The 16,024-nt window shown below is 41.0% G+C and overlaps 1 protein-coding gene across 1 annotated transcript in view; it reads left to right on the plus strand.

Annotated features, from left to right (window-relative positions):
• Positions 1-15,810, plus strand: part of LOC145340879 (beta-arrestin-1-like) — a 59,429-nt gene extending 43,619 nt beyond the window's left edge. Inside the window, exons 10-15 of the mRNA XM_080185397.1 lie at positions 374-446; positions 1,029-1,166; positions 5,874-5,951; positions 7,752-7,775; positions 11,036-11,088; positions 11,495-15,810. Of these exons, the coding sequence (XP_080041523.1) occupies positions 374-446; positions 1,029-1,166; positions 5,874-5,951; positions 7,752-7,775; positions 11,036-11,088; positions 11,495-11,505 (377 nt within the window). The 3' untranslated portion in view covers positions 11,506-15,810. The remainder of the gene's footprint in view (positions 1-373; positions 447-1,028; positions 1,167-5,873; positions 5,952-7,751; positions 7,776-11,035; positions 11,089-11,494) is intronic.
• The last annotated feature ends 214 nt before the right edge of the window (positions 15,811-16,024 follow it).

The raw sequence follows: 16,024 nt of genomic DNA on the forward strand, positions 1-16,024 counted from the left end.
TGTAATTTGGTCAGTTTGTGGCATTTGATCTGCTTTTCTGGTTTATGTCCTGGCTTTAAATTTAAAATAAACCCCAAAAAGTTCATTGGTGCTGCCAAGGCACTCCCTTCCCAAATAATAAATTAAAATGGATTTCAAAAGGCAGGTAATGTCAAGATCATATGGGATCTTGTTTTGTGCAAATTGTCTGCCATGTTTTCTCCATTACAGCAGCTTCAGGAGTATTTCGTGGGCCTTCAAATGTTTTGGGACGTCCTGTGGTTGTGAAATATGCTCAATAAATGCATTTTTTTTTCTTTCTTCTTGTTCCTGAATGTTGTTGTGTATCTTTGAACTGTTCAGAGATTTGTAACTATATTGTCTTTATCTTCAGCTGATCAGATTATATCAGTGGTATTGTACTCGCATGACAAGTACATTCAGAACGTGGCTGAGGAGGAAATGGAGTAAGTGAAACATTCAGTCCAGTTCTTTGGCACAGTTTCCTAGCAGCAAGCAATATAAGTGGTGGTTGCTCAGTATGTGAATTTATTTATCTTTGCAACCAGTGAAGAATTTGCACACCTAGTTCAGTTCTCCATAGCTCGACAGTCCATATGCAAAGAAAATAAAAGCATACTTTTGTAGAGTTATGGTGCTACATTTCTATGTAACCAGATGGCTTCTGGTCTGCAGTAGGTCAAGTATGTTGGATATCATTCTTATCCTTAATCCTAACGGATTTAGAAAGCTAGGGACATCTGACCATTAACTTTATTTATTATTGTTTCAAAACATGCACTTTAAAATCACACACTGAGCAATTCACACAGTGCTTACTTAATTCTAGTTGAGTTTTACCTTGAAATAATGATGGCGTAGAATATTTGGATTGGTGGTAGGGTCAATTTGGAGTGATGATGGGATATATTTGGAGTGATGATGGAGTATATTTGGAATGGTAATGGGTATATTTAAATGCACAGTAGATGTTTGGAGATTGTGTTCAGGTTTATTTCACTTGTGTTGATAAATGTTTTTCTGTACAGTGAACAGGTCACTCCAGGTTCCACTCTGAAGAAGATTTACACACTCTACCCTATAATTGCTAATAACCGTGAGAAGCATGGTATGGCATTGGATGGAAAAATCAGAGATCAGGATACCAACTTGGCTTCTACTACTATGTAAGATGGGCAAGCGTGATGCTGCAATGAGTAACTCATGCAACAATGGTTCAACATTTTCTTTCAAAGATCTATCTCCTACATGTGACATAGTCCCTGTATTTGTTTTGGGATTCAGGCATGTGCAGTGCACACTGCAATCATTTGCCTCATTTTGTCATCAGCAACAATTTGCAGCCCCTTTAGCACAATGTTATTGTTTCTCTTCCCATGCCAAGACAGACTTGCATCTGTTCCTATAGCAAGGTTTACCCTGGAACAGATCTGTCACCAGAGGCTAATAGCTTGACGGATGCCACTCCGTATCAAGTATGACTGACCAGGCGTTTCCCCCCACCCTTACCACCTTCCATTGGTGTGAATTAGAAGTATTTCGCAATTTGCTGCTCAACTTGTTTGGCCACATTATGAACGCACCATCCTTGGCCATCAAGTCCTATGGTGAGACTTGAACCTAGACTTCCTGGCTCAGAGCTAGTGATACTACCGACCACGTCACAACATCCCCTTTAACACAATGAATCCATCCCAGGTCATGTGTAGCAATACAGTGAAGGTAGAGAAAGATTTCTGAGAGTGCAAAATGGAGCCGCCCATAATGGAATCCACACTCATGAGATACCTTAATGAGAACTTCAATGTGTTCGTAAAACTTTGGTGATGCATATACAAATTGCAATATTTATGTCCATGCATATTATGAGATTCAGGAATGTGTTCTGTGACAGTGTACAGTGTACACTTCTCTTGAGTCATCCAGGCTCGAAATGTTAGCTCTTTTCCCTCTCCACAGACCTGCTGAGATATTTCAGCATTTTCTGTTTTCGTTGCAGCCAATGTTAATGTTCATCCTATGAGATAAGAGCAGTCATAATCCTGTGGCCCAAATTATCACTCACAAGGAGGGTAGCTCAAAACAGGAAATTTCCCATTCATTGCACGCACCTTGAGGGAAAACAGTCCCCTAGATGGTGGGATCATTGTTCAGGGGAGGAACGGGTGCCAGATAGAGGCAGACCTACCACTTCGCGATGCAGATCAAAGGTGGCCACATGGGCTGCCAAGTATTGAGGTGGGCTATTTAAAAGGCTACGCCAGTTTTCTGGGACTTTGTCCTGGTTGTTTCCTTAAAAATTATACCCTCTAACTCTCACTCCTCACCTTCCCTCACCTCTCATCCACTGCACATGCCCATACATGCCAACCCATGCTTCCACCCACCACCATGGACCAGCATATCCTCTATGCCAACCCACAGCCTCCAACTACCCCATAGCCTCTTGTAGCCCCTGTACCAACTTAGTATCAATTCATAATCTGCCCATTCCCATGGCCCCTTAGGGCATCACACCATCTTAATGCCAACCCAAGCTCTCCAGCAGCACCACTTCCCTTTACATCTTCCAAGTCAACTCAGTATCTACTATAGGCAAAACTCCAGGGGCATGCTGAAATGGAATAAAATAAACTTCCAATATCTATTATGGACTTCACTGTATAAAAAGTTCCATTCATGAAAGCCCATTCAAAACATTTTAAATCCCCTCAAATTCTTAACCTTATAAAACATTTGTTTTCATAACCCCATATTAAAGACATATAATACTTCTAATAAGTATTAAGGCAGGCTATTTAAAAGGATCATGCTGATTCTCTAGGATATCACCCTAGTTGTTTTCTTAAAGATTAGGCCCTCTTGCTCTGACCCCTCACCTTCCCTCACCTCCCATCCACAGCCTATGCCCATACGTGCTTAACCATGCCTTTACCCACCCCCAATGCACCACTATGTCCTCCATGCCAACCTATGACCCTGATACATCTAATAACCTTTCTGAGCTGCCAATCAAACTGTGAGCTTACAATCCCCACTGTGATAATGATAGGTTGTATAAAGCAGCAACATATTAATAATGCTATAATCATGGCAATTAGGGTAATTCCAACAAACATCTATTGTAACTATTAGAACAGATTTTTACAACTCTTGCAGATAGAGGTAGGCAGTTTTTATTTCATTTTTAAAGGACTGGCCATTTAAATAATTTAATAACTTGATAGTTCTCTGGAGCTTATGTGCCCTTCAAGACCATGCAAACTTCTCTAAAGATTCATACCTCCTGCACGACAGGATAGGGCCCTTTTCCCAATCAGAAATGTGTTCTGTTTGAACTCAGCCCTGAGTTGACTTCAACCAACTACATGACCTATTCTTTAATATTGGCACTTGTTTCTAAATTGGGTTGTGATGCTGGCACTATGTGGCACCAACTGGTCCATTAAGGAACCAACATAGTAGTCAGGGAGCAGGTGCACATTTCTGACTCCAGGTCTATGGAATTTACCATATTGATAAAGGCAAGAAGAATCAGAAAATTTGCCCATGGCTGATACAGCAGATCTGTTGTCATTTTCATTTGTAAATAAGGAGGCTAAACTTGTTTGATGCCTCCCTTGCAAAACAAGTTTACCCTGAGACAGGATGTACCCATTACTGGAATCCTGTACAGCTGTAAAATGAATATTCATGGGAAATATCTGACTTGATGAGAGTCACTTTACTGTTTGTTGGCATTCTAAGCATAAACCAATATTGCAAATAATGGTTGTGATCAGTATGAGGCACTGGCCAGATTTTAACAAGAATTCCCAAACCGCTTTTACATCAACAGGAATTCCCATTCTGATTGCTCTCCCGCTCCCTTTTCATCCATTGACGTAATGGGGTACCTGTTATGAAAGGTCAGGAACCTCATTACCATACATTAACATGTCATTAGTGGGCCTCCCCACTGTATTACCCCCCCAGTATTAGGATTTCCTCCCATTGCCAATGTGCTGTCACGTCAGAAGGTTTTGCAACAGGTCCTGACAAATGCTGACCTAGCAAAGAAAGCCGACAGATAAGTACAGCCCCCAGGGAGGAAGAGGTACTGCCTGGGCAGTACCCTGACACTGTGCCCCCTGGCACTGGGGGAAGTGCCAAGGTGGGGGTGCGTCTGATGGGGGGTCTGTGAAAGGAGGGTTTCCCTGTGTCCACGGGAAAGGCCCCACTGTTGGTGAGAGTGCCTGGCATAAGGGGTAGTTCCATTTCTTAATAGGAAGGAGGATGGGCCGGGCTGTGTACATGTGTGGAGGTTTCCCTTGTCCGATTTTTTTATTCTTTTTAGGTTGTGTTGCCCTATAAACAGGGCATCACGATCTTTTGGAGACCAAGAGTTCCTGGCAAGCACCCACATCCAGGATTTCCAGCTGGCTTTACACTGCTTTTCGTGCCTGAGTTGATACTTAGCCAAATAAAAAGAAAATTCTGGTTACTGCTTAATTGATGTATTTGATACAACACTGTTGTATTGCCAAAGCACTACTTGAACTTCCTTTATGCAATACCTTTTTTAGAAGTTTAGTGCCAGGATTTCACAGCCTCCCTCCCAATGGGATATTCCAGTCCTGCTGAAGTAAACAGCAGTTTGAATGACCCGCCACATCTACTGGGGGTGGGGGGCGGAATCACTGGCAGGGCAGAAAAATCCTGGCCTAGGTGAAAGGCCAATTAAACCCAAAGTGCAGAAGCCTTTAATTGTAACATGGAAATAATTCACTTCCTAAAGCTTTCTAAATCTCTTTAAATTTGATGACATGCCTGCACCTTTACCTTGTATCCTGGCATCCCTTTGTCACATGCTTTTGGTGTCATATTCCAATGTCAAGCCCCACGTGAAGTTGAGGGATAATGTTGGCGAGTGGCCTGTCCTTAGATTTCCACTTTTGTGACTCAGGGCCTAGGTTAAAGGATGCGATGCACATGCTTGTTATCTGAAGTAACTCTTTGAGATTTTCCCCTCTCCCATTGAGAAAGGCTGATTTTTCTCAGCAGATTCTCACAGCAAACCCAGCTCGTTGGGAATGCAGTGATATTGTATTACTGGTACTGTGGGTACATTTTCAACCAACCCTCTGCCGCTTTCTTGATGTGATTTAGGTGAGCAGTTCAATACTTAGCAGAGGATGAACCTGACCATCAATGTTGGACTCCGCTGTACATCAAGCTTTTATATCTGAGAGGAGGAGAAACTGAGTTAATCTGATTGATTTTTTTCAAGATTATGAATGAAATCCAAATTGTTCCTTGTGATAAGAGATTCAAATCCCAAGGAATATAAGTTAAAAATAAGCAAGTCAGACATGGGTAGAGAGGTCAGGCCATTTTATTTTAAAATCAAAGTATTATAAGAATTATACAATTAAATAAATGACCAGGAAAGGGTATTGAAGCAATGGTGACCAATAGACCTCAAATTCAGCGATTTCAGAATTCCACTGTTGTAATGACGTGAAGGACATACAGGGCAGAAAACTAAGATAATTGTGTTGCAGCCCAACTCAGACTACCATCAGGCCCCAACATGCTGCTGGGAGCCAGTAACTGATGAATTTACCTGTAAATGTGTTGATGATGTGAGAAGGGATCGAGGGACACAAGGGCCAGTTTGCACCATAGGTGCACTTAGCCCTATTAAATTCTTATTACAAAGTGCTGAATTTTTTGAAACAGGTCTATGGAAGAAAGGCAAACAATTATCTCACAGTTAAACAAATATTAAATTTTTGAGCCTACAAAGGTCCTTTCCTCTTTCTATAAATGTTTTGTTTTTTCTAATGTCTGTCTTCCTCAGAGGAACTAACACTACCATTTTGTGTTTCCAGCTTAAAGGAAGGAATAGATCATGAGGTTTGGGGCATTCTTGTCTCCTATAGAGTGAAGGTGAAGCTGGTTGTATCAGGGTAAGTGTCACCCATGCAATTTCTCTCTTTCCCAATGACTGACAAACATGGCTTCCCCATTACAAAGAACTCCAGGAAACATGTGAGGTGAGATTGAGTAAACTGGAGTTGTTGTCCCTGGAAAGACAGAGGTTGAGGGGCGACTTAATAGAAGTTTATAAAATTATAGAACATAGAAAAACTACAGCACAAACAGGTCCTTCCAGTGTTCCCTCCTCCAGCTGCATCATCTCTTGCAGGCTGAAGCAAGAGAACAATTTTGGAAAAAACTGGTTTTAGTACTTAATATCGATTTCACCATAATTTTCTTGTAATGTTTCTCAGGAAGACTCTTCCCGCTCAAAAAAGACAGTAGGACTAGGGGGCACAGCCTCAAGATAAAAGGGGGGTGGTTTAGAACGGAGTTGAGGAGGAACTTCTTCACTCAAAGGGTGGTGAATCTCTGGAATTCTCTGCCCGTTGAAGTGGTGGAGGCTGCCTCGCTAAATATTTTTAAGACGCGGGTTGATGGGTTTTTGATAGGAGAGGGGATTAAGGGTTATGGGGAGAGGGCGGGAAAGTGGAACTGAGCAGCGACAGATCAGCCATGATCTTATTGAATGGCGGGGCAGGCTCGAAGGGCCAGGTGGCCTACTCCTGCTCCTATTTCTTATGTTCTTATGATGTGAAACTCATGAAAAGAGCTGTTATTTGATTGCTTTCCTGCTAGCTAAATACTGAATGCTGCTAACTTTGGGGTGCAGTGTGGCAGCATAAAGCTAGGGCAAAGACTAGCAACTGTGGGTGGAATGATCTCAGCTGAGCTGTACAGCCCAAGACACTGAATAGTGCGTTGGCACTGCCATAAAAGTAGGGAGAGGAAAGGCAGAGTTATCCTGTATTGCTTCATGACTCCATTCGGTGAGAAAGGGTGGGTGGTAAGGAGCAGACCTGGCCCATCTGTCTAGGATCACAGAGCAGAAAACTGGCAATAGTTTCATCCACAAAATAAATAAGATCCAGCACCAAGCAGAGTCTGCAAGGTTTTGATTGATTTCTTGCCTGCTTTATGTTTGTTTTTGTACAACTTCTGCAATAACTCCTCCTCCACCTGAGGGTCCCACTATTAAGAACATGTTAAATCACAATTCCGCAGCCCAGGACGGAAAGGTAAATATGCCTGCACACAGCCACCAATCATTTGATGGACGACCAGCTGGCATGTGGCACTGTGGTTAGCACTTCTGCCTTACAGTACCAGGGATCTGGGTTTGATTCCTGGCTTGGGTCACTGTCCGTATGGAATTTGCACATGCACCCTGTGTCTGCATGGGTTTCCCCTAGGTGCTCTGGTTTTCTCCCACAGCCCAAAGATGTATGGATTAGATGGATTGTCATGATGTGGAGATGCCGGCGTCGGACTGGGGTAAACACAGTAAGAAGTCTCATAACACCAGGTTAAAGTCTAACAGGTTTATTTGGTAGCAAAAGCCACTAGCTTTCAGAGTGCTGCTGCTTTGCCATGTGACTTAGTGTCTTTTGCGACCAAATAAACCTCTGGACTTTTATCTGGTGTTGTGAGACTTCTAACTTAGGTGGATTGGCCATGCTAAATTGTCCATCACTATCAGGGGGCTAGCTAAGGTAAATGCATGAAGTCATCGGGATAGGACCTGGGTGGGATTGTGGTTGGTGCAGACTCGATGGGCTGAATGGCCTCCTTCTGCACTGTAGGATTCTATGAAAGTTTTAACTGGATATTTAAAACATTATGAGTGTCATTTTCTTATTGGTAAAATTGTCCCTTTGCTTATCTTTCAGGATGCTGGGAGATGTTTTGTTCAGGTAAGAATTTATATTAAATCATTCAAATTTGAGATCAGTCCCTAAATCACTGTGGGCTTTCTGAAGGTCAGAATCAGAGTTTGATTTTCAACTTACCTCTGAAGTGTAAAACTGACAGGGTGCCCATTATAGAAACCACCCCTGTGTCTCAAAGCACAACTGAGTGTAATTCAAAATCATACCAATTAAATGGTTTCAGTTTGGATTTCAGGTCTGTGTTGGATTCTCACAGCCTTCAGGGCCATCACTGAAGAACACTGGAAAGCAACTGTCCTGGACATCAGGGAAGAACTAGATTATCAGCTTCCACAACTTTCAGCCTTTCAGCACTCATCACCTAAGCTGACTCAAAGAATTAATGGGGCGTTCTGACTTACTGTAGAATAATTTGAATCATGAGGAACCATCTCTTTGAGAGGTTGTATTAGGGAAAAAAAGAAAGATCACACTTGGAGTGCACCACACTGGCACAGAATTGCAGAACAATATTGGCAATAACTACTTCTCATCATGACCCAGCACTGTGTCTCAACAAACAGATAGTTTTCATTAGTTTAATATCGACAGGGGAGAGGTCATGTAAGCCTGCCCCTGATATCTCTGTACCAAACTATGCCAATCCTCAGTAGCCACCCTCTTCCGTCGAGGGGATAAGGGCTACTGACTCATCAATTGGCTCATGATTTCTCTCAGGAACTGGGGCACAGATGCAGAATGCCAGTAGAATGAGTACCATGTAGCAACAAGATTTTTGATTGAGAAAACCACTGTTGTTTGACAGCTGGGAAGAAGTCCTTTCGTACAGCTCACAGCATCAGACTCTCAGCTCTTCTCCCACTTCTGATGTGTAACTTGCTTTGATATCTTTCTGCTGCCTGATAAATAACAGATTCCCTTCATCTTGTTGATCTCCTCCATCTTTATGCCAACCCTGAAATGGAAAATTGGGCAGCTCTTACAGTTTCTCCAATGTCAATTACCACACTGCCATTGTCCACAATCTTCAGTTATTTTTGCTCAATGCTAAAGTGCCAATTCTGTTTAAAAGGTGTCTGTAACACATCCATCAATAGGCAAACTGCCTGAACAGTGCACGTAATGCTTTAAGTTTGTTTTATTTAAATAAGATAGCAAACTCATTTTGGGGCCTTTAGTTATGTCCAGAGATCAGGTACAAGCTCTAAGCCTGATCGAGCCCCAAAATACAAAAAAAAAACTCCTGGGGCTAAAGGGATCAAAGGTTATTGGGGGGAAATGGGAACAGGTTACTGAGTTGGATGATCAGGATGAATGGTGAAGAAAGCTCGAATGGCCAGGTGGCTTACTCCTGCTTCTATTTTTTATGTTTGTTCCATCATTTACCACTGTATCTTGAGAGATTCCTAATTTAGATCATTGTGCAATTCACTTATACATTCCATCCATCCATCCTTTCTCTACTACGTCCTTTACCGACAATATTTCCCCATCTTTGTTTTCTTATGAGCCTACTATCTATTGTCACCCTTTCTAGAAAAGATTTCATCTTTTGGTTGTTGTGAGACTTCTTACTGGATTAGAAACAAGGGAAGGAATATTTAACCAAAGAAAACTAAATATCAAGAAGTAAACAAGAACATTTACATAGATCATGAAAAAGATTTTGATCATACTTATCACTAAAAATCAATAGATATGCTGCTGAAATGTGGCATTGACAGTAAAGATATGTGATTTATCCAGAGCATATACTGGGACCAAATAATGAGCATCAGACTAGAAGATAGAAAATCAGACACGTTTCAAGTGCAGAGAGGACTACGACAAAGCTCTGTACTGTCACCAAAATTATTCAATCTATACACAGAACAAATATTCAGGGAATTAGATGTAATTCCAGGGGTAAGAATTGGAGGTAAAAACATAGCAAACTTGTGGAACACTGATGACACAGCGGCATGGTGACACAGCGATTAGCACTGCTGTCTCATTGCGCCAGGGACCCAGGTTCGACTCCTGGCGTGGATCACTGTCTGTGCAGGTTTCCTCTGGGTGCTCTGGTTTCCTCCCACAGTCCGAAAGATGTGCTGGTTAGGTGCATTGGCCATGTTAAATTCTTCCTCAGTGTACACTAACAGATGCCAGAGTGTGGTAACTAGGGGATTTTCATGGTAATTTCATTGCAGTGTTAATGTAAGCCTACCTGTGACACTAATAAATAAGCTTTCAAAACTAATAGCAAAATCAAATTACAAAATATAGATCAATCAGAATCTAAAAATTTAGAATTTGGGTTGAGTATGAACAGCAAAAAGAAAAGAAAGGTAGAAATATATTAGAAGAAACTAGAGTGAAGATTAAAGTGGATGGTGTCACACTGGAACAAGTAGATACGTTTGTCTATTTAGGAGAAATGGTAACAGATGGTAGATGTGATTCAGAAGTTAGAAGAAGGATAGAGATAATCAGAGTAATTTTGTGAAGATGAAGATTTTATTAACAAGCGTTCTCAAATTAGTAACAAGGAAAAACCCATAAGATGCGACATTCTATCCACATTCCTATCTGCCCCAGAAACCTTGACAATAAATAAGGATCTGTGGAAGTAAATAGAAGCTTCTGAAATGTGGATGCTAAAATATGTGCTAAAAATTTCATATACAAACCTTGAAATAGCAAGAGTGAGACTAAGTCTAAAAAGTGACATCAAGAAATGAAAATGGCAGTATTTTGACCATTTGATCAGAGCTGAAAGCTCCATAGCTCTCTTCTACAGGGCAAAGTGCACAGCAGGAGAGAGAGCGGGGTCGACCTTGGTGTAGTTGAATGATGGCTGTCACAGAGCGGTTGTAGACAAACTGCAGTGGATGTATGATGATGGTGCAAAACAGCCAAGTGTGGCAAAGCATTATAGTAGCCGCAATAAGCTCTCCAACCCACACCTTCCCGCTCCTTGCCTCACAGCCCAATCCTAAGGAGGAAATACATTCTGCTCCTTGTTCTCCTTAACCTTCTCACTTGTCAGTAGATTTTGGTCACATGCCTTTCACATGTAGGATCAATCTTGTTGCTGTTACTTAGAAAATACAGCTGGGCAATATATTGAAGGATGCTGTAAGCATTGCATCCCAAGCCATCAGGAACAGAAGGTCACTGGAGGATCAAAAGTGAAGTTGGAAAAAATTGAAAGATTTCCATTCAGGCTTTCAAGTGCTCTGAATTATTTAGATTCTCCTGGAACTGAGCGTTTATGATTTTCTTGTTTTGTTTTCCGTTGGCAGTGATGTTGCTGTGGAATTACCCTTCCTTCTCATGCAACCTAAACCTCTAAGCGGTGAGTATCAAATATATTGCAACATCTGCAAAGGGCTGAGTTGTGAATGGGTTCACCATTTAAATCCAGTACTATAGTTACAGATTGGAAGGAATTTTGTCCATTGGAATTCTATTTAATTGGAGTGAATGGGTTCATTAAAATTCAACATAATTGGAATAAATAAGAGTCTTGGTACATTGATATTTTAAACAATGGGAGAGACTAGGAAAGGAGGGATTTAAATGTTACCACAGAGGCTGAATCGCTTATGGATTCCAATACCTTTGAGGTATTTATAAGTGTGTCTGAGCTAAGTTATTATTGATCCTATACCTGTCTAGTTTCTTATAATTGAATTTTGACATTGAATTAAACACACCTTAATTTTTCTTTATTTGTTCTTCCTCACGTTCACAATACATAGAAAGCCTGTAAGTATTTGGTTTATTTCTTTTCACGTTTGCCTGACAGTTTATCCAAAATCCAGGGTTTTTTTTTTGCTGTAGTCATTGTATCCCAGCTATAGAGTTAAGATTTAGACTTATGAGATTCCTCCCGCCTAGAGATGCTTGGGGTAGATAAACCACATGCCTCTGTTTTCTGTAACTTGTTTTTCCTGAATCAGAGTCCTTCAATGCTGAAGGAGGCCATTTGGCCCATCAAATTGACTCCCTGATAGGGTATCTTACTCAGGCCCTATCCCCCAACCCATGTATTTACCCCACTAATTCCCTTACACATCTTGAGACACTAAGGGGCAATTTAGCATGGCCAGTGAACCTGACCTGCACATCTTTGAACTGAGAGAAGAAACCGGAGCAAATACGTGCAGACATAGGGAGAACATGCAAACTCCACACAGACAGACACCCAAGGCTGGAACTGAACCCAGGTCCCTGGTGCTGTAGGTGGCAGTGCTAACCACTGTGTCACCATGCCGTCCTAAAGCAGGTCACTAGTCTGAAACCAGAGGCTATAGTTTGAGGGGTGCCACTCTGTACCAAACAAGGCTGACCAGGAATCTCTCCCACTCCAACCACTGCCATAGATATATTGGATTTGCAGGTCGATAATCAACCTATTTGGCCATGTTATGAACCCACATTCCTTGGCCATCAAGCCCCGGAGTCAGACTCAAATCAGGAGCTTCTGTGTCACAAGATGTCCCCTGTACAGAGTTCAGTAAATACAAAATATGCAACCTTCTTACGCAGCCGTCAGATCAGATCAGTACACAAATCTACCCTCATTATATCCCAATGAATCACTACACATACTCACTTCTCCCAGTACATCATATAACCCATCTGGTTCACTAATGTGTTTTAGGGAAGGAAATCTGCCATCCTTATCTGATCTTGTATATGTGCGACATAGAAATGCGGTTGACTCGCAACTGACCTCAGGCAACTAGGGGTGGGCAATAAATGCTGGCCAGCCAGCAATGCCCATGTCCCATGAAAAATTTTAAAAAACCCTCCACTTCCCTAATTGCTTCAGATTTTACTGTAGCAGGACATCTAATGGCATCAGGCTTTTTAAAAAATTGTAAGATAAATGGCTGAAAGCGCAAACGGGTCACATCATCATGAGGGAAAGTAGCACATGCAACCATGCATCTCCTTAATCGGTCAGATTGTAGATTCAGAAAGAAACAAACAATGGTAGGGCTGAGAAGGAATAGTAAAATTATTGAGTGAATTTAATGTCCAGTTGGGAACTGTGGACAATAAAGACAGGGAAAGACAGATTGGATACGGAGAGAGAAAGACAAATGAAACTACACAAAATGTTTTATATTTTTAAAATTTCTAATAATTAAAATCTGACGCTCCATATTGCTCATACTTAATTTTCAGTGCCAGAGTTTACTTGGAAACAATTATCACATACCACATTGTTAAAAAGGTACTCAGACCAGAATGACAGGACTTAGCATTCTGTGACTAGTGTAGCTTGCATCAAATGCATAAACTTGGGAACTTACACCATTCAGTGCATTTCAGTAGGAAATCAGACAGAGAAGCTAATAGCGAATAGAACAACTTGAACGTTAACTTTTTGACATGCAGAATTAAACTGTGTATCTGTCCCTCGCCTGTGCATTTACTTGTACACAATGGCGAGCACCATTAGCCTTAGTTATTTTAACAGCAAACTTTAGCCCATAATCTGACACTCCTTTGTCTGTGGGGCAAGCACCATTTTGTGGTTATCTCTTATCCACTAACAACAGTTGTCCAGTTGATTACTATGTGTTGCATGGCTGCCCATTTCATTGCAAGTGCCAACCATATGTGACTGTATATTTTTAATGGTTATTTTTTCTTCAGTGATGATGATGATGATATTCAGTTTGAAGATTTTGATCAAGGTGGCCCAATGGCGGTGACAGAAGATCTCAAGGAGGGGGCGGAATCTCTTTTCAAATCTTCAAATGCCTGTCACTAGAATCCAGCTAATAGTGCATAGGAAATTCAGCAAGAAGTTTTGCAAAGTAGTTGCTTCAGTTCATGGGTTTTGAAGAAATTTGTAAGTTATCTCAATACTCCAGGTTTGGTACGTTGTGAGGTATTTAAGTTTTAACAGTTACAGTGAGCTCTGCCCACATGTGCATCCAAGTCATGTACAGTGATTATTCTGAGCAGTTTAGACTTCCAGCCATAGACAGGCTACAGGATTCTACCTGCCAGCACCCCAGCTGTAAAATCTATCTCAGGCAGTAGAATTGCACATCATGATAGTGCTGGAGGTTTTAGGGAAGAATGAAATATTTTCTTAATGGTGAGAGGTTAGGAGCTGGAGAGGAACAAATGGATTGAAGTCTCCATGTTCACAAATCACGAAAGACTAGGGGATAGGTAGAAAAGTTAATCCAAATGGCTAGTATCTTGTTAGTAGCTATCTCAAAGAAGCTGTAAACTAGACAATCATTATATTTCAATTGTACAAAGCCATGGTCAGATGTCAATTGGACTGCTGTTTAGGACACCACACCTGAAGAAAAATCCTTTGAAAACATGCACTGTAGTTTCTTCAGATTGATAGAAGGGTTGAAAGGGTTAGTTTATGAGGATTGGTTCAGTAAGTTTTGTATGCCCTTGAGTTTCGAATGTTGAGGGATGATTTAATTGAGGTATTTAAAATATTGAAGGAATTTGATGGGTAAGTGCAGAGCAACTATTCCCTCTCCTAACCTTAAACTTAGAGAGAGATTAATCAGGACTGGGGTGAGGAAGAAAGTGGAATTGATCTACAAGTCAACCATGAAATGGAATAAGCCAAAGGGCCTATTCCTATGGATAAGAAGAGCTTTCCTTATTACAATCAACCATGTGCTTTTGTAATGTATTCCACGATTCAATTGTCCTTTGATTGGGAAAGATTCACCCAACTTTATTTTCCTTTCTTGTTCCCGATTTTCCTCATTTACAGTTTATGTCCATTGGGATTTGGCATCTTCACTATGGGGAATAATTCGTCAGTATCTGGTTTGCTAATTCCTTTCATACTCTTAGTTTCTTCATTAGATTAATTCAAAAAGCCTTTTCCAACTTCTTCTCTGAAGTTAAAGCTTTGAGATGGTGATATAGTGGTAATGTCACTGGACTAGTAATGCAGTAGCCCAGGCTAATGCTCAAGGGGACCTAGGTTCAAATGGCAGCTGGTGGTGGAATTTAAATTTGGTTAATAAAATCTGGAATTGAAAACAAGTCTCGCTAATGATGGCCATGGAATCATTGTCAATTGTTGTAAAAAAAAAACCCCAGCTGATTCACTAGTGTTGTTTAGAGAAGGAAATCTGCCATCCTTACCTCATCTGGCCTACATGTGCCTCCAGACCCACAGCAAGGCACTTGGCTCTTATCTGCCCCTCTGAAATGGCCTAGCAAGCTAATCAGTTCAAGGATATTTTAGGAATGGGCAACAAATGCTGGTCTTAGCACCCACATCTCATGAACGAATAAAATATATTCAGTGCTCTTGTAATGAGGCTGATTAAAAATCTTATCAATTAACAGAGATATAGATGTTAAGGAACTGTCTGAGGATTATGGCCAGTTGTCCTGGAATTGAGGGGGGAGGAGCGGGATGCAAAGAACAGAGCTGGAATAGAGAAGTGGAAAAATGGAAGTGAGAAAGAAGGATGATAGATATGGATGAATGAGATGAAAGAAACAAAATGAAATAAAATAAATGGAAATGGGGTGAATGTGGAGGGGAGTGTTTATGCTCTGAAATTTTAGAACTCAATATTCAGTCCGGAAGGCTGTAAAGTGCCCAACTAGAAGATGAGGTGCTGTTCCTCTAGTTTGCGTTCGGGTCCTTTAAACATCTGTACCTCTGTTCTGCCATTCACACATTCTGATCACTTAATGGACACTTTTAGCACCTTGCTCAACCTTTTTCATCCTCATTTACATTCCCTTTGTCTAATTACGCCCCCCCTCCCAGCCTCTGCTGATTCTCTATGCTCTTAGCTCTGATAAAGAGTCATCTAGATTTGAAACTTTGGCTTTATTCTTTGCTGAGATTTTCCAGCATTTTCTGTTTTATTTCAGATTCCAGCACCTGCAATATTTTGCTTTTATCTCCATAAAACTTGGATTATTGCCTTACAGCCACTTTATGTAGAAAATGTCAGCTGTCAGTTACTAACGGAATATACGTGAAATAAAATAATGCCTGTTTCAGAGCTTTCCAGTACAGATGAAAATAAAACAAAATAGATTGAAATAGTCAGCCTGTTCCATGTAATCTTTCTTAATTCAGATGGAAACTCGAGAGTACAACTTTAAAGGGAACATAGAGGCTGAAAACCTTATAAAATGGAATGCACTGCTTGGAAGGGTGGTAAAGGCGAATTGCTTCATATCCTTAATCCTTGGATGAGCACTTGCCATGCCAAAACATTCAAGGCAATGGGCCAAGTGCTGGGAAATAGGATTAGGTG

The sequence above is a fragment of the Carcharhinus amblyrhynchos genome, chromosome 3 (assembly GCF_965287045.1).
Source record: "Carcharhinus amblyrhynchos chromosome 3, sCarAmb.v2.hapA, whole genome shotgun sequence".
NCBI lineage: Eukaryota > Metazoa > Chordata > Chondrichthyes > Carcharhiniformes > Carcharhinidae > Carcharhinus > Carcharhinus amblyrhynchos.